This window comes from Phoxinus phoxinus, assembly GCF_949152265.1.
Source record: "Phoxinus phoxinus genome assembly, chromosome: 22".
Classification (NCBI taxonomy): domain Eukaryota; kingdom Metazoa; phylum Chordata; class Actinopteri; order Cypriniformes; family Leuciscidae; genus Phoxinus; species Phoxinus phoxinus.
The window spans coordinates 17,568,417-17,594,616 of record NC_136897.1 but is presented as its reverse complement, the minus strand read 5'-3'; the positions used below and the strand labels follow the sequence as shown (position 1 = coordinate 17,594,616).

The following is a 26,200-nucleotide window of genomic DNA, read 5'->3' as shown; positions in this document are numbered from 1 at the left end:
GGCAGTTGCAGTGGAAGCTCCATGATTTTTTTTCTTGACCGATTTATTTTAAACTTCACATTTCAAAGGGGGGTACTAAGGAAAAAAATAGTGCATCTATAACTTCAACTCCCTGCATTTATTGCATTGTACTTATTTGATTTTCCATTTTACCTTAAAAACATTTACAAGGTCATGACTCACATTGTAAAGTGTGCACAGTTATTAAGCTCGGTATCAATTTCGCTGAACATCTTTATTATTGGATTATCAGCCTTGAATCAATAATGGTTTATTGAAACTTGTCGACTTACAGTCTCATAGACATATAGGTATCACTAGCTGTGTCCCAATTCAGGGGCTGCATCCTCCAATGGCAGCCTTTGAAGGCCCATTGCGTCACAGCGGCGCGACGAAGGCAATCCTCTAAGGGTCCTTCTAATGCGGCCTACCGTCAGTGTTGCCAAGTCCAAAGTTTTACCACGGAATTGAGCTACTTTTAAGTTGTTGCCGTGGGTAAAAAGAAATTCTGCGGGTTGATTTCCACCCCCGTTCGCGAGTTCACACTTACAGTGGGGAGAACTAGTGTTTGATACACTGCCGATTTTGCAGGTTTTCCTACTTACAAAGAATGTAGAGGTCTGTAATTTTTATCATATGTACACTTTAACTGTGAGGGATAGAAAATCACATTGTATGATTTTTGATGATTGCATGACATAAGTATTTGATCACCTACCAACCAATACGAATTCCGGCTCTCACAGACCTGTTAGTTTTTCTTTAAAGGGGTGGTTGAGTATGATTTCACTTTTCTAACTTTAGTTAGTGTGTAATGTTGCTGTTTGAGCGTTAACAACATCTGCAAATTACAACGCTCAAAGTTCAAAGCAAAGGAAGATATTTGCTTTTAAAGAAAAGGACTACAACAAACGGCTGGTAGGGATTACACGACATTCCTCCTCAGCAAGCCTAAAATGTACATAAACCCCGCCCCGCGAACACGCAGTCCATCTTAAGAGGAAAAGTTGTTGTATAAGAGTACATTTGTGAGTCAGCTCAAACCTTAGCATCCATCTTTTCACATGCAATAAAAAGTCACTCAGTGTGCATCTCACAACAGTTCCTATACGAGCGATTTATAGATTACCATGACAGAATATCCTAATTGAAGATAGTTAACTCCACATCAGCAACATAAATTCATCAACTAACCATTCAGAGATGTCCTGTTGCATTCTACATGTTGTCACTTCTTCTTGAGTCTCTCCATCTTTGTCTGACTCCGTTTTAACATTGAAGGCAGAGCAGTTTCTGTCATTTTAGTGTCTGCGTGAGGTAGTCGCAGCTGCTAACACACACGAGCTCTTGAAACCCCGCCCTCTGCAGCAGCTCATTTGCATTTAAAGGGCCAGGCACAAAACGGTGCGTTTTTGCAAACCCTCAAAAAGTGACAACTTTAACATGCTATATAAAAATATTTGTGGGGTATTTTGTGCTAAAACTTCACACACACACTCTCTGGGGACATCAGAGATTTATTTTACATCTTGTGAAAAGGGCTCTTTACCACCCCTTTAAGAAGCCCTCCTGTTCTCCTCTCATTACCTGTATTAACTGCACATGTTTGAACTCGTTACCTTTATAAAAGACACCTGTCCACACACTCAATCAAACAGACTCCAATCTCTCCACAATTGCCAAGACCAGAGAGCTGTGTAAGGACATCAGGGATAAAATTGTAGACCTGCACAAGGCTGGGATGGGCTACAGGACAATAGGCAAGCAGCTTGGTGAGAAGGCAACAACTGTTGGCACAATTATTAGAAAATGGAAGAAGTTCATTCTGGGAAACCATGCAAGATCTCACCTCGTGGGGCATCAATGATCATGAGGAAGGTAAGGGGTCAGCCCAGAACTACACGGCAGGACCTGGTCAATGACCTGAAGAGAGCTGGGACCACAGTCTCAAAGAAAACCATTAGTAACACACTACGCCGTCATGGATTAAAATCCTGCAGCGCACGCAAGGTCCCCCTGCTCAAAACAGTGCATGTCCAGGCCAGTCTGAAGTTTGCCAATGCACATCTGGATGATCCAGAGGAGGAATGGGAGAAGGTCATGTGGCCAAAAATAGAGTTTTTTGGTCTAAACTCCACTCGCCGTGTTTGGAGGAAGAAGAAGGATGAGTACAACCCCAAGAACACCATCCCAACCGTGAAGCATGGAGGTGGAAACATCATTCTTTGGGGATGCTTTTCTGCAAAGGGGACGACTGCACCGTATTGAGGGGAGGATGGATGGGGCCATGTATCACAAGATCTTGGCCAACAACCTCCTTCCCTCAGTAAGAGCATTGCAGATGGGTCGTGGCAGGGGCTTCCAGCATGACAACGACCCGAAACACACAGCCAGGGCAACTAAGGAGTGGCTCTGTAAGAAGCATCTCAAGGTCCTGGAGTGGCCTAGCCAGTCTCCAGACCTGAACCCTATAAAAAATCTTTGGAGGGAGTGGGCCAAAATGCAGTGTGTGCAAACCTGGTCAAGAACTACAGGAAACGTATGATCTCTGTAATTTTTAAACAAAGGTTTATGTACCAAATATAAAGTTCTGCTTTTCTGATGTATCAAATACTTATGCCATGCAATAAAATGCAAATTAATTACTTAAAAATCATACAATGTGATTTTCTGAATTTTTGTTTTAGATTCCGCCACTCACAGTTGAAGAGTACTACCTAGGATAAAAAATTACAGACTTTTACAGGGAAAACCTGCAAAATTGGTTTATCAAGTATCAAATACTTGTACACTGTACATCAAATTAAACAGAGTAAAGATTATGCGTATTTGGCGTGCTGTCCGGGGGGAGGGCTCCAAGCTCTGAATTTTTTGCCCGAACACACAGTACTCCCCCCGGTTGTTGTAAGAGTAGTTAGAACTACAAGTGAAGAGATGGGGTGGTAGAGGGATGCTGTTAAACTGTCGACGAACGGAGGTAAGTCTGCTGTATACGTCTTAATTTGTTGATTGGGTTGATTAATTGAATGTGCTCCACTCGTGTTTATTTAGCTTTGATTATCTAAATGCGCTCCACATGTGTTTAAATTAGGTTTAATTATCCTGAACGTGCTCCTCCAGAATTTTGTCAATAAAACATAATTTCACGAGTTCACACTTACATCAAATTAAACAGAGTAAAGATTATGCGTATTTGGCGTGCTGTCCGGGGGGAGGGCTCTAAGCTCTGAATTTATTGCCCGAGCCCAGAGTACTCCCCCAAAAGCAAAAAGAGCAAAGGACAGCCGCCAGACTAAAGACCCCCCAAAACGCAGAGATTTGGTGGGCTGGCGTTTTGAGAATAAGCCTGGTTGCTTGACCATGAGGGCCCGTGTTGCCTCAGACGGGAGCAGCTGACGCCGTCGGAAGGGCGGGCCCTACCGACCGATGAATGATGATCAGCGTGATTTAAGCCCGTGTTGCCTCTGGTGGGAGCAGCTCACAGCGCTAGGCAGACGGGCCCTACTGGCTGAAGAATGAGAAGCAAGATCTGGAAATGCCCGATCGGGAGTACTCACGCCGCTTCTTGACTGGAGCAGCTGAGTCCGCTCGGAAATCAATACCCGCTGGATGGGAAAAAAGGAAATATGCTGCATCCTACGTCCGCTGGTAGATCAATGCTCGCTGGACCTTCGAATTGGGACAGCCTCCGTCGCCGCAGTGACGCAATCGGCTATACTTTCCCCTTTAAACGAGTCTTGTGCGTCCTTCAAAGGCCACGTCGGCCGCGCACTTCGACTTTAGGGGGTGCTAAACACATTTCTGGTGGGGCCCCAGAAAGCCTAGCAGCTCCACAGGCCAGTGGTCTCCTTCAATAAATGCTTCCTCTTCACACTTCACAGGCACCATGCTGACATTTTGAAAGCCTTTAAAAACAGACTCTCTTTGACCTCAACAATCAGCAAAAATAGCTTAATTTGGTTAGGTTTAATGCCTTGTGCTAAAGAACTTAAAATTTCATCATGTGGAAACACTGGCAGTATAATTAAGGCTTGACAAATTCACACAGATGTGAGAGGTGATACTTGTGCGTGTGTTAATTTTAAGGTTGTATACACAAACTTCAAAAAAAGTATTTTAAATTATAGTTGCTAGCTGACAAGCTGAAAAAACAAAGCTAATTTACTAATTTACTAAATCTGAACCACTTTGCCTGAACAATTAAATTCCTTTGTCCAAGGCTAACTGTGGAAAAATAATTACAGTAAATAATATGGAAGCTAAAAGACAGGAAGATGAAAACATATTTATTTATATTGTTAAACAACAACAAACTTGCAGGAGACAGCAGCATCTTTACTCATTATCACGTAACTAGTTATTATGAGTGTGCAACTATCTCTCACGTTGCCCCAAAATGTACTTGAGACTGTAAACCACGGAGGCCTGAACAATGCAGTCAAAACTATTTTGGAGCGCTGGACCAGGTGAGCAAGTGGGCTGGTTTGAAGCAGTAGGCAAATCTGTGTCCAAGTTAGGCTTATTCAGACCCATAAAACAACCCAACGAAATAATATGATAATATAATAATAACAAACACAATATACATATAACATAATGTCAACACTAGTTACGTATGGAACAGCATCTGTGCAATCCGCCAGTACAAACTGAATAAGTGTAAGGGAAAAAATAAAATGTCCAAACAAGCAGTCTCTGTTGAAGCAATTAAACAAACCACAAAGACCTACACATTCAAGTGAGAACAAGAGGCTAGACCTCAAGCACAAACATACAATGGTCACAGATGCCACATTCCAAGACAAACCCCAACTACCACAAATAAATATCACAAACATTTATTTATTATATACACTACTGTTTAAAAGTTTGGGGTCTTTTACAGTCACCAAGGCTGCATTTATTTGATCAAATATACAGTAAAAACAAATGATTCCTGTGATGTTAAAGGGGTCATGACATGAGAAACCAAATTTGCCTTGATCTTTTGGTATATAAGAGGTCTTTGTACCATTAAAACGTCCTGCAAGTTTCATAGCTTAAGACGTCCTCCCCATTATAAACGAATCATTTATTTAATCAAGCTCTAAATACAGCTCGTTCTGGATCCATGGTAAGAAGTGACGTCACGGTACGAAGTGACGTACCAGCGTTTGCATAATGACCTCCTCCAGCAGAAGACAACTACGCTTAAAGCGCAAGGCAACTACGCTCATTTCGTATCATTGTCGCGCCCGCGCGCTGCGAGCCTCACAAGTGTTCAGTTGACGGAGAGCGAGTGGGTCTGTGTACAGGGAAATTACAATGCCACACAGATGTGCTGTTCCTGGCTGTGGACAAACAACATCTTTGAATACGCTGCGAAAGATCCAGTCGTCAGGGAAAAATGGATGCACTTTATTTTTTGCGGACGTCTCAGTTGTTCTATACATTTGAAGGATGACTGTTTTGAGAACAAATCCCAAAATGATGCTGGCTTTGCCAGAAAACTGTTGCTCAAAGATAAGTCCGTGCCGACTATTCTGGGCTCAACAACGACGACGCAAACTGTAAGTAATGTATTTAAAACTTTAAACTACTTTTTAAATACGCCGAATCCGCAAATATTCTGGCTGGGGGCGTTAATAATTGATGCATAGGCACTGACGTTAGCCAATCATAACAGTAGGCGTTAACACTGAACTCTTAAAGGGGAAACACCCCCAAAACAGACTGTTTGAATCAGAGGATGAGAAACAGGGTGGGAAAAGGTCTGTAAAACCTTTTTTTTTTTGTAAAAAAAACTATAGTAATACTATAATTGCACCTAAGGGAACATAATAATAAAATAAAAAAAACCATGTCATGACCCCTTTAAAGCTAAATTGTGTCTAAATCAGTGTCACATGATCCTTCAGAAATAATCCTAATATGCTGATTTGGTGCTCAAACATTTCTGTTGTGCTGCTAACATTTAATTTCAGGATTACTTAATAAATAGAAAGTTCAAAAGAAATACCAAGAGCTGGCAGGAAACTCTAGATGGCGCAGGCTGATCCTTAACTCATTTGGTAGCAATTGCATCATCCATTGAGCTGCGGCTCAAGATTCGAATACCGGTAGTGTTGATGTTAGGAGTTTGCAGCGCACTTTCAGAAACCCTCTCTCTGCTCCACCTCTATAGATCTGCTACTGGGTGTAATTTCATGTATGTTACATGTGCAGCAGCAGCATGTCTTGAATATGAATTTATTGGCAGTATCAAGTCTCTGTACTTGCTCCGCAACAGCGGTAGCAGCAGCGTAGCTATTTCGCCAAGACCAAATACATTAACATTGCCATATCCATTACATTATCATGCCAATCTCTCAGAGAGTTGTCATGACAGAACAGCATTTATTTGAAATATAAATATTTTGTAACATTATATATGTCTTTGCTGTCACTTTTAATCAATTTAATGTGCCTTTACTGAATAAAACTATTCATTAATTTAAAAAAAGAAATCGTACTGACCCCAAACTTTTAAACGGTTTATACAAATGCATATATTAAAGAACACAAAAGGAACAAAGCAAGGAGGAACAAAGGCAGGCAGTTGAGAGGTGGTATTAACATTAAGTGACATGGCATCTGACGCACAGAAGCCAATGGCACGTCACTTATTTGCATATTGGCACGTGTCAGTGGATAGTAGCATGTGCCACTGGCATTATCACGGAACACTGATACTGTGCCTCGGAAAATGTCGCTTCGTATGTTGTGACACCTCCAGTAGTGACTGACAGATGAGCTGAGTAGCTATACTGACATAGTTGACACCAAATCCTAAATAAATAACTTACTTTAGTGATGTTTTTTAATAAATGTCAATTAAACGTATTCAAGTTGGTAATATTTTTTCAAACATGTTGTCAGCTTGTGGCACATCAGTATCTGGTGGCATGTGCCACTGAATGTTATATGTAATGCCAATGATGCAATGCACATTCTAGGAAACACAAGGAATAAATCCGAATGTAACGATTAGACGAAACCATTTTGGTCATAAGACTTCCACAGAAGATTTATGTACATGTTTTAATATTTAGACCAATTCTATTATTGATTACAATTAGGATGAGAAGAGAGTTCCAACCAGTATCACAAAACTCTCACGAACTTCCCCAAGCACTTGGAAGGATATAACAATTTGTCATAGCAAAATCAAATCTCCAAAAATGACACTTAAGCACCATCACATAATTAGAATATATAGTAAGGTAAAATGACTAAGAGACGTTTTATAAAAGTGATCAGCAAGAAGAGACAATACATGATCCATGAGTTGACTCTTGGGTACTGTAGATTTAGACATGCCAAAAGTCTCTTTTAAACAGGCCCTCAAAGCCGTTTATTTATTTAGCTCAAGAGGATGTTGTAGAAATCATAATCCCCCATGCTGCAGTTAAGCTACTGAGAGACAAGACCACAATAATGACCCCCAGGATCATTTCCCTAAGGATGAATTAAGCTTCTGCTTGTGCGAACTCTACAGTCATGTTCCAATAATTCAGAGAGTTCCAACGCAACTACATTGGCTGCGTCATTAAAAAAATGTAACCATACCCATTTAATGCATCTGTATATAATCTAGCACATAACCAACAATGTGACAAGAATTATAAAGCTGTTGAACTATAGTTATTATTACTGTTAAACTGCCTAAACAGCTTATTTCATTGAACTGAGGTTTGCGTCACATGGTTTTGTTGCCTCTCATGGCTTAAAACATGATCTTATAGAACATCTGTTTCAGATCAGTCTGATTTTGTGGCATGGTAGGAAGATCTATTATGCCAGAATGTCAGGCCCTTTCAAATATCAGGCTCTTTTAAATACTGTTCATATCTGTTGAAATACCCATAGGTTAATCCATACATGTATCTGCCATTATATGAAAGAAGGAGTGGAAATGTGCATACCAGGTTCTGGCGCTCAGTGAAGGCGTAGGTTAGAGAACAACCATTTTGCAGCTGGTTCTTAATCTGCAAAGCAAAACATTCAGTGAGAATTTTTTTTTTAGTTTTCCGTATGTTTAGCACATATTTATCAGCATCAAAATAAATCTTAATTGGGGCTTCAAAATGGTCAGACAGTTTTATCCACAAACTTTTCTCATTAAATGGCATTTAGATTATCAGGAATATTTAGTGACCTGACCATAAAGACTGAATTCCAAATTAATAATAATAATAATAATTGCATGAGTGATCATTAGACAGCTGTGGATTTCTGTGGGATTTGATTACAAAGGAACTATAATAAACAATGTTCCATTAAATTAAATAATTAAGTACATTTTGGTCAGTCCACATGCCAGTTAAAAAAAGCTCAACTTACCAGACGTTTAATATTCAGGAGATGGTCCCGTGTGACAGAGTGCTTACATGGACCTGGCACACCAGCACAGACCAAATGAAAGCACAGGATAAGGAAGAAGCACTGATGCCTTACCTGTAATCACAAATTAATATTTTTTATTTAGTTTTGTTTGCAGAATCATTCATTCATAGATACAGTAAAATATCTTTATATTTTATTTTATGTTACATTTTATTTTATGGTAAATGTAAAGATAACCAAAGTGCTGGAGGTATATTGTAAAAATTATTTAGTTGAAAAATAAAATTTGTTTTATGTTTTACATTTGTTATTTTTTTTCTCCTGACCATAGATGACACAAAATCTCAGCACGTTTGATGAATGGCTACGCAATTTTCAATCTTGTCATTTCATCTGAATATCAACATTTGTGAGATTTAGTCAGTGAAAACAGTTTTGAGGTTAATTGATCTAATTTTGTGTCTCTGGAAAACAGTGATCTACTGTATGACATAGTATTACATTGACTATAATTTGTGCACTGTATATCTTATTAAGAAAATATAACATAAACAGCTTGATCTAAAAAAAAAATTCAGCTTACATGCTCCTTCAAATACCTCCAAAGACACTTAATACAATTTTAACAAGAGTGAGAATTCCCCTGGAGCAACATGGTGTTGAAAGGCTTGAGAAGGGGGAATGTTGATGGAAAAGGAATGTAACCTCAGTAACTCCCTGATTCTTAAGTCACTCCAACCTGGGTTTAACCTGACAACCTTATGTTTATAATTCATATTCATAGATCTTAGCCACTTATACAACACAACAGGGATTTATCACATAATGTTAGCCTATATAATACAATATACTGTATTATAACAATTATATAACAATTAACATAGCAATAAAGAGGGGATAAGAACCTCTCAGAAACCAAAGACAAATTCCACAAATCTCTGGAGTTCAAACACATTGAAACTATAAAACGGTGTACGGGAAAGTGTTTATGATGTTGGCCAGCCAGATCGGTATACTAAGCAGGAAACAACAGATGACTATGTCTTCGCTCATCTTCATCCAAGCCTATCTCCACAGGAGAGCTGAATGGACTTCATAGTCATGTGTGGCAGATGTGTTTCCACCTCTTAGAGTATGATAAAATCCAGACAAGCATGTTAGCAACATCTTGACAAAATCTTGCAAGCTTCGTCATGCAGCACTGCCTTATCAGAGACAGAAAGTGTCTAACAAGGCACATTAATGGGAAGTTACTGCAATTGTTCTGTCTCAGATTAAATTGTCAAGGGTGATAAATGTTGCTGAACAAGACAATAAAATGCCAAAAATCACCAAGAAAGTTTAAGCAATTCAGGCAGTCTGTCACCATGCCATGCTTTTGATCGAACTTGACCGAACTAATGAATAAATAATCTATAATAAATACTGATAAATAAATAAATAAATCATTTAGGGTGTCAAAAAAACTACAAATAGGAATATGTCCTTCAGGGTCTTGAGAGTAATAATAATAATTATATATATGTGTGTGTGTGTGTGTGTCTCACTGGTCCATGATTATGTGCATGCATTTGACTGCATATATAGTATTTATGTCCCTGTAAATAATTTATTCTAAGTGGACTTACTGTAAATAAATAGTTAAAGTGTGTGTGTGTGTGTGTGTGTGTGTGTGTGTGTGTGTGTGTGTGTGTGTGTGTGTGTGTGTGTGTAATTAAAGGTAGTAATATAGGCTACTAAAAAACAATTTAAGGTGCTGAAAATAAATATATAAAAATGTATTGTTCAGGTTGTTGAAAGTTAAAAATTAAATATACTAATAAATATATCAGTCAGGGTATTGAAAATGAATAAACATAACAGTCAGGGTGTTCATAATTAAATATCCTAATAAATATAACATTAAGTCTGCCATTAGAAAACCTTCTTATTAAACAAAACTGTATGTAATCCAACATTTTACACACACCCACAAAAAAATTCCTTCAAATAAAAAACTTTAATAACACAGCTGTATTTAAAATCCTCAGAAATACTGCTTCCCGCCATGAGTCTGTGAAGTCTTGGGGTATTTAGCCAATAAAGCATGCGGTGATAACAGGTCTAAGAAGCCATACGACCCTGTAAAGTGCCGGTTTCTATTACCCGATCTTAAATGGCTGTATACGTGATCAAATAAAAAATAACAAGGAATAAATGTGGACACAGCAACTCAACAATCAACAATCATAGAGCCAGAAGAACTGGAATGGATTTTTTTTTTACTCAGCAGTTGCCTAAACGGAGAGCCAACAGAAGCAATGAAATTTCACAGACCACAGTTTGCCTCTGCATGCTCCACGGCTCAAGAAATTTGCCCCCAGTTGTTTAATGGTTTGGCATTCTTACATTGAAATAGCTTGATGACCATAAATCAAGGAATAGAAAAAGTAAAAGGTTCAACAAGAAAGGAAATCAGTATTTCTTAAGTTTCACAAGAGGAACATCAAGGCTCCTCAGAGATCGTATCTATTTCTAATGAAATACATTAATCATGCAGTGGCAGAAATTGAAAGCTGGTTTGCACAAAAACATCAATTGAGCTTCAATTATTAAATGGCATGAACGTTAACTACTACAACAAGCATATGTCAGAGGAGACCAGAAGTCTTACCTTGGCTTTGTGGGCTGTTATGTGTGTGTTCATCTGGCTGGACTGAGCAAGTAGAAAGCAATAAAGTTCACAAGTAGATTCATTGGATTAGTATTTTTGTTTTGCGTTTGATCCCAATGAAGATAGTCTTCCCCTCTGAAGATCTCTGCACGACTCGAGCATCCAGGCTGTCTTGAAACAGATCTTCGTGTGAAACAGTTGAGACGTGCCACCTTGAGAGGGTGAATGTTTCTGCCTGAGGACTATGGTAGACAAATAAAGTGAGCTTTAGTAAAGACCTCCTCCTCCTCCTCTTCTCCCACTGTTGGGCTTATGAAAAGACCTCTCTCACTTTCTCTCCACTCAGACCATTCCAACTTCCTTCCATTCTATTGATGAAGGAAGTTTTAGCTCACCTCAGACCGATATATGACGAGTTGAAAATCCTACCGGGATGGTGAAGAATCTGCTCGTTCTACAAGATTTGATGATGTTTGAATATAAGTTTCCATAGAGAGAAACCTGCTGGTCTTTAATCTTGATCTCAGCAAGAAACGTAAGTTACGATAGCCTTCTTTCCTATTGTGACGTATATCCGAGTGAAAGAAAACAGAGAAGAAAAGGTATGTCGCTGACAGAAGGATATGCAAAAGCACAAATGAACACTTTAAAGAGCTATGTTGGATTGGAATAATACATTTTTGTTTTTTGTCCGTTTTTTTAAGCTTGACAACATCTGTCCCCATTCACATTTTGTGTATTATGTATTATGACTGTGTGGATATCATTAAACATTTTATCTTGTATTACAAGGAAGACTTGTCTTCACTATTTCTGAAGGTGATGGGAGATGTTCGCCCATACACCGTATAGATACTGTTTTAACAAAGTCTAAACAACATTTTTCCCAGCTGTGCATGTCTGTGAGAACTGGAACACATATCTGTCCCAGATATTTGAGATAAAACTTTTATTTTTATTGAATCATTACACAACACATTCAATTATCGTCCAAAAATAAAGGCTCGCCTAAATCCTGATCATGCACAATTAATATACAGTATGCCATTAGCCATTAAGCTGTGCAGGAAGGATAACCTTTGACTTGTAATCCAGAGATATTTCCTGCAGACGAAAATACCTCAAATAGCAAAGACTTTACTTTTACTCATCTAATTAAATTGGTTCTAAAGATCAATTCTGTCTTTGCAAGAAATTTGTGTCATTGGTCATGAAATAAGCGGATTCATGGCAATTATATATCAATTAGGTGATCAATGACACATTGTTCTGTTCAGACATCCAGTCTGAACTGAAGCACACACAAATGCATACAGGATGGGAAAGTGTGTGAGAATATAAACAAGCTGAGATGCTACTAAAAATTAAGATTGGACAACCAAAAATGTAAATTTTTCAAATAAAGACACGTAAAAAAAATCTAGATTAGATGATAGATAGATAGATAGATAGATAGATAGATAGATATACCAGCTTCAACATGGAGTCAAAGCAGAATTATGTCATATTCTGTGTGAATATGTATAAAGCAAAATACTTTTATGTATATCTCCCATATGAATATCTTCACACCCCAGTAATCATATGCACATGGGTCACACATGTGTCGTCTCTTTCAAGAACCAGAGAACGGATCCATTAAAGGCCCAAAGTACGTGTGTTGTCAGCAGATCACTGCTCTGTTCTATCTTTGGTTCACTGAATGGGGAAAACTGGATCAGCTAAAACATTTGTTCCCTTTCGTAGTCACTTCGAGTTACGTCGAAATGACGACGAATGGGGTTCGCTTAGAAGCCTATCCTCTTCGAATATTAATAAAACGAGCCAATGGCAAGCAAATGCCATGGGTCTGCTGAATTTGCATAGCGTAACTCCGCCCCACAGTGTGGGTATATAAGGAAGTGAGCCGGCAACATGCAGATATGTTTTCGCTTTCGGAGCCAAGTTTATCCTTCACTCCACAAGCCATCCTGAGTATCATCTCTATTCCTCTTCGAGACGAGCTTCCCTCCAGGTGTTGGTGTGACAGCGAGTTCCAGCGAGTGCACATTCCCTGCGATCTGAGCAGTGATCTGCCAGTGTGTGTGTGTTCTCTCCCTGGTCGCTTCAGCATCTGCGGGGATTTCTCCTTCTCTCTAAAAGAGCAAAGCGCGTGGCACGTCTTTTTAAAGATGCATCGCCCGTGCCCTTCTGGTTGTGGTCACTGGCTGTCTGATTTAGATGGGCACAATCGCTGTTTTGCGTGTTTGGGCTTAGAGCACGCCAAAGCAGCGCTTGTGGATGACTCATGTTTTCATTGCGGAAACATGACCATCGCGACACTACGGTCGAGACTCAGTGATCTCGAAAGAGTGAGAGTCCCCTCATCCACACCCCGATCTACCCCCTCTAGTAATAGAGCTGGTACTTCGGCTGGTGGCCAGGGTGACCTGAGGGTGACGGTGTGGCAACAACAACCGACGATTCGTCCTCGGGCCACATCCCCCTCTCAAGTGCCGCAACCCGCGAGCCGACCAGATGATGCGCTCGATCAGTCCCGGCCAACGGTCGGCGGCGGACCGAGTGCGCCGTCTGGCGCTCCTAATGACGATGCTATGTCGATCACAGCATCACAAGGTGGGCAGGAGTCCTCGGGAGATGAGGGGTCGGCTGTGCTGCCGCCTCCGGGCGCGTCAGCATTGCCCGATCCTGATCCCGAGCTGACGGCCATGCTTTCCCGGGCAGCCGCGAGCATCGGGTTAGAGTGCAATCCGCCACCCTGCCCCGAGCGCTCGCGTCTGGACGATTGGTTTTTGGGCGCGGCCGCCGATTCACGTCGGCGTCCAACCCCAATGCCTTTCTTCCCGGATGTGCATGAGGAGGTCTCGAGGTCCTGGAAGACACCCTTGTCTTCCCGTGATCGCTCGGCGACCTCCTCCGCCTTTCCTCCTCTCGATCAGGCGGCTGTTTACGGGTACACTGGGGTGCCTATGGTTGAACGCTCTGTTGCGATGCAACTGTGTCCACAGAGTGCTTCTTCCCGTGGTGATCCTAAGCACCCCTCCAAGGCCTGTAGGTTTTCGTCGACCCTGGTGGCGAAGACCTATAGAGCTGCGGGGCAGGCAGCCGCCTCATTGCATGCCATGGCCACTCTGCAGGTCTACCAGGCCCAGATGCTCAGGGACATGCACGAGGGGAGGACTGACCCAGGGCTCTTCAATGAGCTGCGTGCCGCCACTGACCTCGCTCTCCGGGCGACGAAAGTGACCGCACGCTCCCTGGGCCAGGTGATGTCCACTAGTGTGGTCCAGGAGAGACACCTCTGGCTCAACCTGGCCGATATGAGGGACGCTGAGCGGACTCGTCTGCTTGACGCCCCCATATCCCAGGCTGGCCTCTTCGGCGGAGCGGTTGAAGATTTTGCCCAACAGTTTTCAACCGCCCAGAAGCAGACTGAGGCTATTCGTCATATTCTGCCCCGACGGCCCGCTGCTGCCTCCACCCAGCCGTCGGTTCAGACGCCTCAGCCTGCTCGCCGCCGAGGGCGCCCTCCCGCGGCTCCCGCCCCTCCCGCACGGCCCCAGCAGCAGCCTTCACCCGGGCCGCGTCGTGGAGGACGCCGCAGGCAGGCGCCCCAGCCCTCTCCAGCCCCGCGCCCCGCTAAACGCCAGGCCAAGCGGCGCTCCTGAGACGGGCTGCTCAGAGATGGCCATCAGTTCTTCTCAGGAGATGGTAGCAGGACCACTCCTTCCCCCGGTGGAGGGCCGGGGGAGAATCCTTTGTTCTCCACTCCCCGCTGCTCACCCACGGGTGGGCAGCACCCTAATGTGGTTAAAGAAAGAACTGATATCCCCATCTCTGAGCCCCCAGAAGGGAATGACAGTGCGCGCCGCCCACGGGCCCCGCCGCTCTCATCCCCTTCTGTCGCCAGACCCCTGCCAGAGCACGCCCCCGTGGAACGCTGGTCCTTCCCTGGCTCCCTCTGGCAGGACGCGGCTAATGACCGTGCCCCCACACCGGGCCGCTATGCCACCCACGTCCGGGCCGGTCATTCCGCTTCGCTGCACCCCCGCGGGGACGTCTGTCGTCCGCATGACCCCGCTGGCACAGTCCTTGGGAGCCTGGTTAGAGCTTCCCAACCTGTCCCGCTGGCTCGCGCGGACCATCAGGCTCGGCTATGCGATTCAGTTCGCGCGGTCTCCTCCCCGCTTCAGGGGAGTCCGCTTCACTATGGTCGGTGGCAATGCCCCTGTCATGAGAGCGGAGGTCGCCACCCTGCTGGCGAAGGGTGCGATCGAGACTGTCCCTCCAGCCGCAATGAGGTCCGGCTTCTACAGCCCCTACTTCATTGTCCCCAAGAAAACCGGTGGGTTACGACCAATCCTGGATCTGCGCGTCTTGAACCGTTCCCTTCACAGGCTTCCGTTCAAGATGCTCACGGCCAAGCGCATTTTCGAATGTGTGCAGCCACAGGATTGGTTTGCAGCGATCGACCTGAAGGACGCCTACTTTCATGTCTCCATTCTTCCTCGACACAGGCCGTTTCTACGGTTTGCTTTCGAGGGGCAGGCATACCAGTACGCGGTCCTCCCATTCGGGCTGGCCCTGTCTCCTCGCGTCTTCACGAAGGTCGTCGAGGCAGCCCTTGTGCCGCTACGGCAACACGGGGTTCGCATCCTGAATTATCTCGACGACTGGCTAATCCTAGCTCACTCTCGGGACCAGGTTTGCGAACACAGGGACCTAGTGCTCCGGCACCTAGTCCGTCTGGGCCTTCGGGTCAACTGGGAGAAGAGCAAACTTTGCCCCGTGCAGAGGATCTCTTTTCTCGGTATGGAAATCGACTCGGTCGCCATGTGCGCGCAGCTTACGAGCGAGCGCGCGCAGTCACTGCTGACTTGCCTGAGACAAATCCAGAGCAAGAGTGCGGTTCCACTGAAACTTTTTCAGAGGCTCCTGGGGCATATGGCATCTGCAGCCGCGGTAACGCCGCTCGGATTGCTTCATATGAGACCGCTTCAGCACTGGCTTCACGATCGAGTCCCGAGGTGGGCATGGCACCAGGGCAAGCTCCGAGTACCAGTTACTCCGACCTGCCGTCAGACCTTCTCCCCGTGGACGAACCTCAGCTTTCTACGGGCCGGAGTGCCCTTAGAACGAGTTTCCAGGCATGTTGTTGTGTCAACGGATGCCTCCTCCACGGGCTGGGGTGCCATGTGCAATGGACATGCTGCCGCGGGCTCCTGGACAGGACCCCACCGCCTATGGCATGTCAATTGCCTCGAGTTGCTGGCAGTACGTCTCGCTCTGCACCGCTTCCGGGCGCTGCTCAAGAACCAGCACGTACTAGTCCGATCAGACAATACCGCGACAGTAGCGTACATCAACCGACAAGGTGGTCTACGCTCCCGCCGTATGTCGCAACTCGCCCGCCACCTCCTCTTATGGAGTCAGAAGCATCTGAGGTCGCTTCGAGCCATTTATATTCCGGGAGACCTGAACTGTGCAGCCGACGAGCTCTCACGGCTTCAGCCTCTTCCTGGAGAATGGAGACTCCATCCCCAGGCGGTCCAGCTGATTTGGGATCAGTTCGGGGACGCACAGGTAGACCTGTTTGCCTCCCACGACTCGTCCCACTGCGCCCAGTTTTACTCCCTGACCGAGGGCACGCTCGGCACGGACGCTCTGGCGCACAGCTGGCCCCGGGGCCTCCGCAAATATGCGTTTCCCCCAGTGAGCCTTCTTGCACAGACCCTGTGCAAGATCAGGGAGGACGAGGAGCAGGTCATATTGGTTGCGCCGCACTGGCCCACCCGAACCTGGTTCTCCGAACTTGTACTCCTCGCGACAGCACCTCCCTGGCCAATTCCTCTGAGGAAGGACCTCCTTTCTCAGGGACGGGGCACCCTTTGGCACCCTCGTCCCGATCTCTGGAACCTCCACGTGTGGCTCCTGGACGGGACGAGGCAGGTTTGAGTACCCTACCACCAGCGGTGGTGGCTACCATCACTTCCGCTAGAGCGTCGTCCACTAGACATGCCTACGCGTTGAAGTGGAACCTCTTCGTCTCTTGGTGCTCTTCTCACTCAGAAGACCCCAGATCATGCCCGATCAGTGTCGTGCTTTCCTTCCTGCAGGATGGGTTGGAGCGAAGGCTGTCTCCCTCCACCCTGAAAGTATATGTTGCCGCTATCGCCGCACATCACGACGCAGTTGATGGTAAGTCCGTGGGAAAGCACGACCTGGTCATCAGGTTCCTGAGAGGAGCGAGGAGACTACAGCCTCCTCGCCCTCCTCTCGTTCCCTCTTGGGACCTCTCAGTGGTACTAACTGCCCTGCAGAGTGCTCCCTTTGAGCCTCTGCAATCAGTGGAGCTTAAGTTCCTGTCAATTAAGACAGCGCTCCTGGTTGCTCTGGCCTCCATCAAGAGGGTAGGGGACCTGCACGCATTTTCTGTAGACGAAGCGTGCCTGGAATTCGGGCCGGCCTTTTCTCACGTGATCCTGAGACCCCGGCCTGGATATGTGCCCAAGGTTCCCACCACTCCCTTCCGGGACCAGGTGGTGAACCTGCAAGCGCTGCCCCTGGAGGAGGCAGACCCAGCCTTGGCATTGCTCTGTCCAGTACGCGCCCTCCGTGCTTACGTAGACAGAACGCAATGTTTCAGGACCTCAGACCAGCTCTTTGTCTGTTATGGTGGGAAGCTGAAGGGAAGGGCTCTCTCCAAGCAAAGGTTGTCTCACTGGATAGTGGACGCCATTGCTTTGGCTTACCAGCAGCAAGGTCGACCGTGCCCCCTTGGTGTGACGGCCCACTCCACCCGGAGTGTGGCCTCCTCTTGGGCTCTAGCGCATGGCGCCTCGCTAACAGACATCTGCAGAGCTGCAGGCTGGGCGACACCCAACACATTCGCCAGATTCTACAATCTCCGAGTGGAGCCAGTGTCCTCCCGAGTACTCGCTTCAACCAGCCGGTGCTAGGACCCGCTCAGGTGTCTTCGCTTGCTCGCCATTCCACTCCACGGACTGGATACGTGCGATATTCTCCTCAGGTGAGCCTGATAAGCCCTGAGTTCCTCCAGCGCTGTTGACGTCAACGCCAGAGTTATGCCTCCGGCAGCTTTCGCGTTGGCTAGGTGCCACCATGTGCATGGTTCCCCCGCTGGGCGACCCCCACGTGTGTATTTCCACTGTAAGCCTCCTTCGAGCATGTGTCTTTCCCTTGGCAAGCCAGTCTGCCACCCCTGGGGTTGAAATACTCCACCCTACGGGCTGGACACCCCAGTGTTATCCGTATGCACCCCCCTCCGGGTCATATGTGTTTTCTTAAGTCCCCCCCCTTCGGGCGGGCACTGATTGCATATTTCCACTGTGATATGCTTCCCAGTGTACCTTGGTATTCCTGTGTTAAGTAGGAGTCCTTCGTCCGTGCTAGTCTCACGACAGGGAGCTCAGACTTACGCAGGGCACTGGAAGACAGCCGAGGTGGCGTGATTGGACTGGGAACCCCATTCGTCGTCATTTCGACGTAACTCGAAGTGACTACGAAAGGGAACGTCTCGGTTACGGATGTAACCCTCGTTCCCTGAGTAGGGAACGGAGACGTTACGTCTTCCTGCCACTTCCGCTGTACCGCTGGAACAGCCTGAGTTCAGCTTGGCTCCTTCAGCGAAGAAACATATCTGCATGTTGCCGGCTCACTTCCTTATATACCCACACTGTGGGGCGGAGTTACGCTATGCAAATTCAGCAGACCCATGGCATTTGCTTGCCATTGGCTCGTTTTATTAATATTCGAAGAGGATAGGCTTCTAAGCGAACCCCATTCGTCGTCATTTCGACGTAACGTCTCCGTTCCCTACTCAGGGAACGAGGGTTACATCCGTAACCGAGACGTTTTATTTACTTAAGGTTGGGAGGTTTACTTATTTACTTGAGCCTGGTTATTTCACATAGGCAAATAGCAACTCTAAGTAGACTATTTTAAGCACATGCTTTTAAAATTTAGTGACTCAGATAATAGAACGTGTCATAATTCTGACAAAACCTTACATTTTTGTGGACAAGCATTGGCAATGTAATCAAACTTTTTAATGCTTGTACATCAACATGTCACAGATGTTAACATGTCGGTTTCCCTATAATTCTGACATTTTGAGATTACTCTTCATGTGATCTTCTTTATGATAAAATATTATTTGGCATAACAAAAAACAAAAGCCTTAAACACACACATAATTAACATGTGGATTTAAATGTTTTCAAGCTGCCTTATAGTAATGTCCAACATTACAAGTTAAGTTAAGTTATTTTCTCATGTTTTGTCCACGTACGGGAATCTAAAACAATGCAACAAACATGTAGCCAATGAATCATCTTGTGCAATAAACTGGTGAAATGTATTTGGCAAAAGATCTTTCCACCACCATTCTCGAGTATCTACTAGTTGGATGTAGTTGGAGACTTGAATGTATTTATTACTTTACTTCATTAAACTAGATGTTTCACGTGTGGCTTTCAAAATTACATCTAGTTGAATGATTTTAATTCTTTCAGTAATGTAATAAAACATTCATTCAAAGTTATCTGGACATTTTATAGGTTCAGAGAACTTAATGGAAGCATTAGCAAAACGTTCTTAGAACATCTTTTTGTCAGCTGGGTTGAGTCATTTCGACTCTCTTACACACGTTTGCCCCTTTAACCTTATACCATCTGATATTATTTTGCCTTATTCAATTTCTGAAGTAGAGTGACAGTGTCACATGACTTCCCAACATTGGACGTTTCAGAGACTGTAGCACATAAAGGGATAGTTCACCCAAACATTTTGACATCATTTACTCACCTTCATGTTCTAAACCTATACGTTTGCCTAAGTCAATGATTATCTTATTTTGTGTTGAATAAAAGTAAGAAACTCATACAGGTTTGGAACAACTTGATGGCGAGTTAATGATGACAACATGTTTAGGTGAACTATACCTTAAATGTCCTTTGCTGCACACAACATGTCTTGTTTTGGCTTTATAGTTGTTTGATCTTGGAAATTAGTCAAATTTATTAAGCTGTTTTCAGGGATTTATTTACTAAATCACCAAACTGACCAATATGTGCTCATGGTGTGGTGGTTGTGGTAACTGCCTGGTCAGATTAATGGTTTGGGTTGCTAGCCGCAAGTTTTACGCCCACCTCTCAGAAGCCTTGGGCATTTGGGACTGTGTCCAAAAATATTTTCTTTAACCTCAAACCCTTTCCCCCCACATTGTATGTAGAAGCAGCAACCACGTGTGGCCCACTATAGTCTTCTATCAAATAGCAGCATTCATTGGTCCCATGAGAGTGGGGCCAGCCCATAAAAATATTGTGAATTTTAACGTCTAGTCGGTCCACAGTCTAATTCTACTCTTTTTGGTTTTCAGCTATTGTTTTTGTCTGCCTTTTATTATGAAGTTTTGTCTGTGGGTCATAATTTGTCATTTACTTTGCAGTTTCGTCTGAGATGCATCTGAAATCGGTCACAAGTTCACTTGTTCATTATAGTGAATGGCACATGCACTATATGGAGAAAAGAGAAATGAAAATTAGTGAGTGGCTTAAGATGCTGACATAATCTGTGTGTGCCAGAGAGCATAAATAACTATTTTACACCTTGAAAAATAATGACGATAATAATAACTTTATATAACTGTATATGGTATGATGAAAATAAATTAACAACTTGTTCACATGTTCTCATATTAATGTCAAATGTAATAGACAGTTCATTAATTTTAATAGAATAATAATACAAAAACTACAAATAAGAATAAACACATTGATATAATTTTATTATTCTTACTTTTTTTGCCATAAAAAGCCATAAATAGAGCAAATACATGATACAGGAAAGCTTTATTCCTTTCAGGGTTATCTTGTTACGTTTATTTTTAGTTTTTTCCACATGGACTCTGTTTGTGTTTTCACCTTAGTTAGTTTGTCTTCATGGTTGTTAATTTGATTCATTACTCAGTTCAGGTGTGTGTCATTGGCTGCGTTTACACTTGGCATTAACATGCGATCACCGTGATCCGATCAAGCAGGTCATAAACCAATCAGGACACGGTGTGTTTACACCTGTCCACATCAAGTGGTGGGTTTTCTTTTAAAAACAGTTTTACAAATAAGTACTAATAATGTGGATAGATGCCGTAATGGAAACGGTACAGAGAAACGTATATGTCCGAGAACGTTGCCAGCTCTGGTGGAAAAAAATTCACGTTCTTTACAGAAAATGAATGGTTCTGCAACTTTCGGGTGCAAAGTCAGAATTTCTGTATATTTGCGGTGTACTTCACACTCGACTATCGCAAAACAGAGGAGGAATAATAACAGTGGGCAGGGTTTTGAGTGACGTCCACCTGTGAATGCTGACACGATGGCTGGATTGCGTTTACACTGAGATCACAATGCATCCTCGACTACCTCCGAACCTGGACACGCTGCTCGGATAATCCGATCAGAAACGTGTTTACACTTGTCTTTTCAATGTTTATGTGGACAACATCCGGATACCGGTTGCATGTGTTTGGATGTACCTCTTTGGATTACCCTGTTGGAGCATTAAAGTCTGTTAACTTTCGTCGTCATCTTCTTCCGTATCTCCCTCACAACTCGTGTCAGAAGACCCGACCCAAAAAGCGAAGTAAGCGGCGATTCTTTGGTGTTTTTGTTTTCCGTCTCGTTTGTGTTTTTGTTTTGTTTATTGGTTCATCATGGACTTCCCTGCTGTCATGCTGCTTTGCCTTGAGTACCTGGATGTGTTCCTGGATCTGGCATATCAGACCACTTTCCTGGACAACTGCCTTTGAACGTTTGTACGTGTGGGACTTAACAGCACCACTCGAGCGCAGTTGTCTAAGGAACCTCCTCGAGGGAGCTTCGCCGACTTTGTGGAGTGGGTGCTGGTATCCTTTGGATCTTCCTTCACCAGCCCCACTTCCAACCCAGTGCCCAGCCAGAACCCATCGGTCACTCCATTGTCATCGCCTCCGGCTGTCTCCCTGGTGGTATCAGGACTATTACCACCATGGCTCCTTCCTCTGTCGACACCACCATGGAGCACAGTTCTAGCTGTGGCCTGGGCACCTGCCATCACGCCCCTGCTCAAGAGTCCTCCCTGGCTTTCACCACCGTCTGCACCACCCTTGACCCTGCAGTCTCCTCCCGGTCACCTGTCCTTTGCTGGAACCTGCTCCAGTTTCTTCTGCCCTTTGCCATCTCCTGGGCTGCGGCATCGCCTCGGCCACCTCCAAAGCGCCCTCTGTCTCTTCCTCACTACTTCTGTTACAGCGCGAGGTCGCGCCTACCGGTAGATGTACCTCTTTGGATTACCCTGTTAAAGCATTAAAGCCTGTTAACTTTCGTCTTTGTCTTCGTGTGTTTCGTATCTCCCTTCCAACCTGTGACAATACTATACATCAGAGTGAATTGTTTAATTACAAATCACAGAATAACCAGCACCTGATTTAGTGCACTATATAGGCAACAGGGAGTGATTTCAGCTGCGTCTGTCACCTCATGTAATTGTGCCCAGATGTTGTTTGATCATGATTTAATGTACTCTCCAGTTTCCTTAATCAGCTGTTAGGTCTTGCTTTTACGGTATTGGAATGTTGGTATGTTCAGCTTTTTTTTTGGTTCACATCTTGAATTTAAATGCTGCATTTAGATCCTTTCAACCTTTGTGTGTGAGAATCCCAGGAAACAGGGAACCAGGTCTGACGTAGTTCCTGTGACGCAGGGAGCCCATTAAACATGTATTTAGGCTGCTGAGAGTATTGGGTCTGGGGCCCACCCTTATTTTCTCCGGGGCTCCATGAATTAAGGGTAACTCATAAATATTTTGTCCTGGGCCCCCCGAATTCAAGCAAGCTACACTCCAATCTGGCAGCTGCTACATCTGGTCATCTATCTTTCCTGTCTCTTCCTTTGAAAGGTACACCTAGTCTAAAGATTTCTCAGCCTTTTCCTCACACCTGAATGTACTTGAAAGCAGAAACTCAACCACAGAGTAAAGGTCATTTTTTGTGAAGGACGAATAAAGAAAATCTACTCATGTTTCGTCCATGATTTTGTGTGAGGAATCCACAAGCCTTGCATGACAGATATGGTCCATCATCTTTGGTCATTTTTACCCTGAAACACATTTTTAATACTGAATGAAAAAGAAAAGTCTCTGCTTTCAAATTTCTACTCCAAACTGTTGTCAATATATGATTATTTAAATGGTGGTTGTCATAAAAAAACATTTTGACAAAATGACCTCTAATGATTCCAAACTCTTATTTTACACAATTAGAGATTTACTGAAAGACACATTAAATAATTAACATCAACAAACAGGCTAAGAAAATATGATAGTGCATAGTGTGCAAAACTAACATGCTGTGGACAGTGGACACTGAATGACCTTCCGTGAGGTACAGTGTTCTGTTCGTAAGTTTACTTCCCCCCTTAGAAGAATATGTAAGATGTTAATCATTTTAACAAAGTAAAACAAATTGCAAATTTTTTATTTGGTACTCTCCTGAATAAGCTGTTTCACATAACAATGCGTACATAATCCACAAAACAAAATATGAGTTAGGATGATTCTAAGGTCCCACACCCTTTTAGGTCTTTATAAGACAGCTGTGACATTTTTTGGTCAAATAGTGTTCTGTGCAACCAACGACAGAACAGTTTGCATGCTTTGCTCAAACTTTTTCCATTGCGTTAGAACTGGTTACACCGTTGTCGCTTGTGAAAACCAAATGGCAGCGCCATTGGTGGAGATGTGCAGATTAAAGGGTGGTAATATTATAATAAGATCCCCTTCAAAAGGGGAGTGAAATCTGATAAATAAATATAGTTGCATCATTTAATTGCTAAGAAAAGCCTCGGAAAGCAAAACAAAACAAAACATTCACAATAACATTCAGATCATTTGGAGGCTGAAACTTTGTTTTATCTAAAACTATAGAAAACCCAAAACAGCAAAGTTCATGTTTTTTCAATAAACTGCCTTATGTTCATGTCACATATGAACAAATGCTGATTCATAATGATGGAATGGAAGGAATTTGTGTTATAAAACAGATAAGGGATTTTGGCAAGGATGTAAAAGTGATTCGGACATGATTCAATAACCAAGCACTGTCCTCACATAACTGATTATGCACTGACTGCAGAGCATCTGTAGGGGTGAATGGAATATCATTGAAACAGGATTAAGTTTCAGATGATCCCAGTTTTCTTCCCACTGTGCAAGGACGAAATGCTGAAACTAAATCGTCTGAGAATGGCTTTTTTTTATAACGTCCCTCTGAGTGAGACAACAGGAATGGAATTTTGAATTGGTTTACCTGAACATTGGGAGATAGACAAATAAAATCACATTTTCGTGCAATTTTTTCATGCGGTTAATTTTTTCAACTAAAATAAGATTTATGGATAAGAGGAAAGAAAGACATGATAAATGTCCCCATATGTTTTGAGATTACTCTAGTCCTTCGGACATCCTTCATGATTGGACCAACTTGGTTTTGTTGACTAAGAAATAATTGATGACAGACGTTTAATTTAATGAAACCATGATGTAGGTGTGCATTCCGTTTTCAATAATTCAATGTCCCAGAGATAATTATTCTACATAGCTTATAATGCCACATGTAGATGTCGGTTTCACGAGACATTTTTTAAGTTTTCATTCCTCAAATATTTTGTAGAACTACTCCCCTATATCGCCTTGCTTACAAAAAGAGGTGGGCGCCGTTTTGAAAACCTGAAAAATATTAAATAATAATTGAATATAATTATATTAAAATATACATATATATATATAAAACAGATTTTTCTGCACGTTCAGATTATAATTTCTATTCATTTCCCACTGAATCATGGGGTCTGAAGATCTCGAAACAGCGTACAGAGCGCTGTTTTCTTCCGTGCGAATCTGTTAGGAGTCAGAGAGCTCATTCGCTTTCACAATCATATTATGTGATCATAACTCTTGCCTGAGTTCCACACAAACAACTGAGAGAAGCGTTTCTACAGATGAAATGAAATGTTCATATACAGTATTTATATAAACTGACAAACCCCATAAATATGATGGGTTACACAATCATCATGAATAATCTGTGTTCACGATAATTGGTTGATCATTTACAGAGAATTTTTTTTGAATCAGTTCTGAACAGAATATAGGGCCTTCCAGCGACCTTCATAAATAATATTGCACATTGAGTTGACATCCATTCACACTGCAGGAAGTTGAGTCATGTGGTCATTCTGTGGCCATTATAGACGTGCAGCCACAGCAATGCGGCCTGACATTGCATGACACCGGTCTCTAATTTGGAGGAACATGCGGTCAACAAATGTGGAGCTTTAGTTATGCTAAATAAATCAATATCCTTGGAACATGTCATCCAGAATCACAAATTTAACAATATTGTGGTAAAGAAGCCACATGAGGCGCAGCAGAGTGAGCCAATATTTGTTTAATTTACGGAAAAAAGGAACTGTGTTGTTTATTCCTGTGTCCTGATGAATTTATAGTTAAAGTAATATGATGGTTATTTGTGCTGGGTAGATTACTTACAAATTATAGTCTGTTACTGACTCCAAATTACATGACAAAAATTGGAGTTAGCAATGTAATCCATTACATTACACATTTTATTTTCTGACTACTTTTAGATTACTTTTGACCTAACTTGTTTGTCACATTGATTTGAATGGAATAATAGTATACCATATTGATATCAAAATACAAAGAGAAATATATTCCGTTCTTTATCAACAACATGAAGTTCATTAAATATTACGTCAGGATTTCCCAAACTGGGATTTGTGAGGTTAATGAAAAGCTAATACATAATTAGGTAACACTTTATTTTAAGGTGACATAGTTACATATTACTAGTAATAACAGTAAATTATGCATCATTTGTAACTAACTCTATAACAAACCCTAACCATAACTCTAGTCTAAAGTAAGACAGTTAGTTAACAATACTCAGTATTATTTAAGTACAATGTAACTATGTCACCTTAAAATAGTGTTTCCATTAATTAAATCATAAAAATGCTGAATTAAAAAAAAAAAAATTATATAAAAATAATCGAAATAAAATATTTACAGAAAAAGAGGGAATATTTGATTTAACTGCATGTCATG

General features: G+C 43.0%; 1 protein-coding gene across 2 annotated transcripts in view; it reads right to left on the bottom strand.

The window, feature by feature from the left end:
• csf1a (colony stimulating factor 1a (macrophage)) overlaps positions 1-26,200 on the bottom strand; it is a 68,952-nt gene that overhangs the window by 7,055 nt on the left and 35,697 nt on the right. Inside the window, exons 2-5 of one of the 2 annotated variants that reach the window (XM_079596534.1) lie at positions 11,413-11,575; positions 11,018-11,259; positions 8,362-8,475; positions 7,944-8,006 (exon numbers count right to left, since the gene is read on the bottom strand). In XM_079596534.1, the coding sequence (XP_079452660.1) occupies positions 7,944-8,006; positions 8,362-8,475; positions 11,018-11,050 (210 nt within the window). In that variant the 5' untranslated portion in view covers positions 11,051-11,259; positions 11,413-11,575. The remainder of the gene's footprint in view (positions 1-7,943; positions 8,007-8,361; positions 8,476-11,017; positions 11,260-11,412; positions 11,576-26,200) is intronic. The other variant, XM_079596535.1, reaches the window with a different exon arrangement.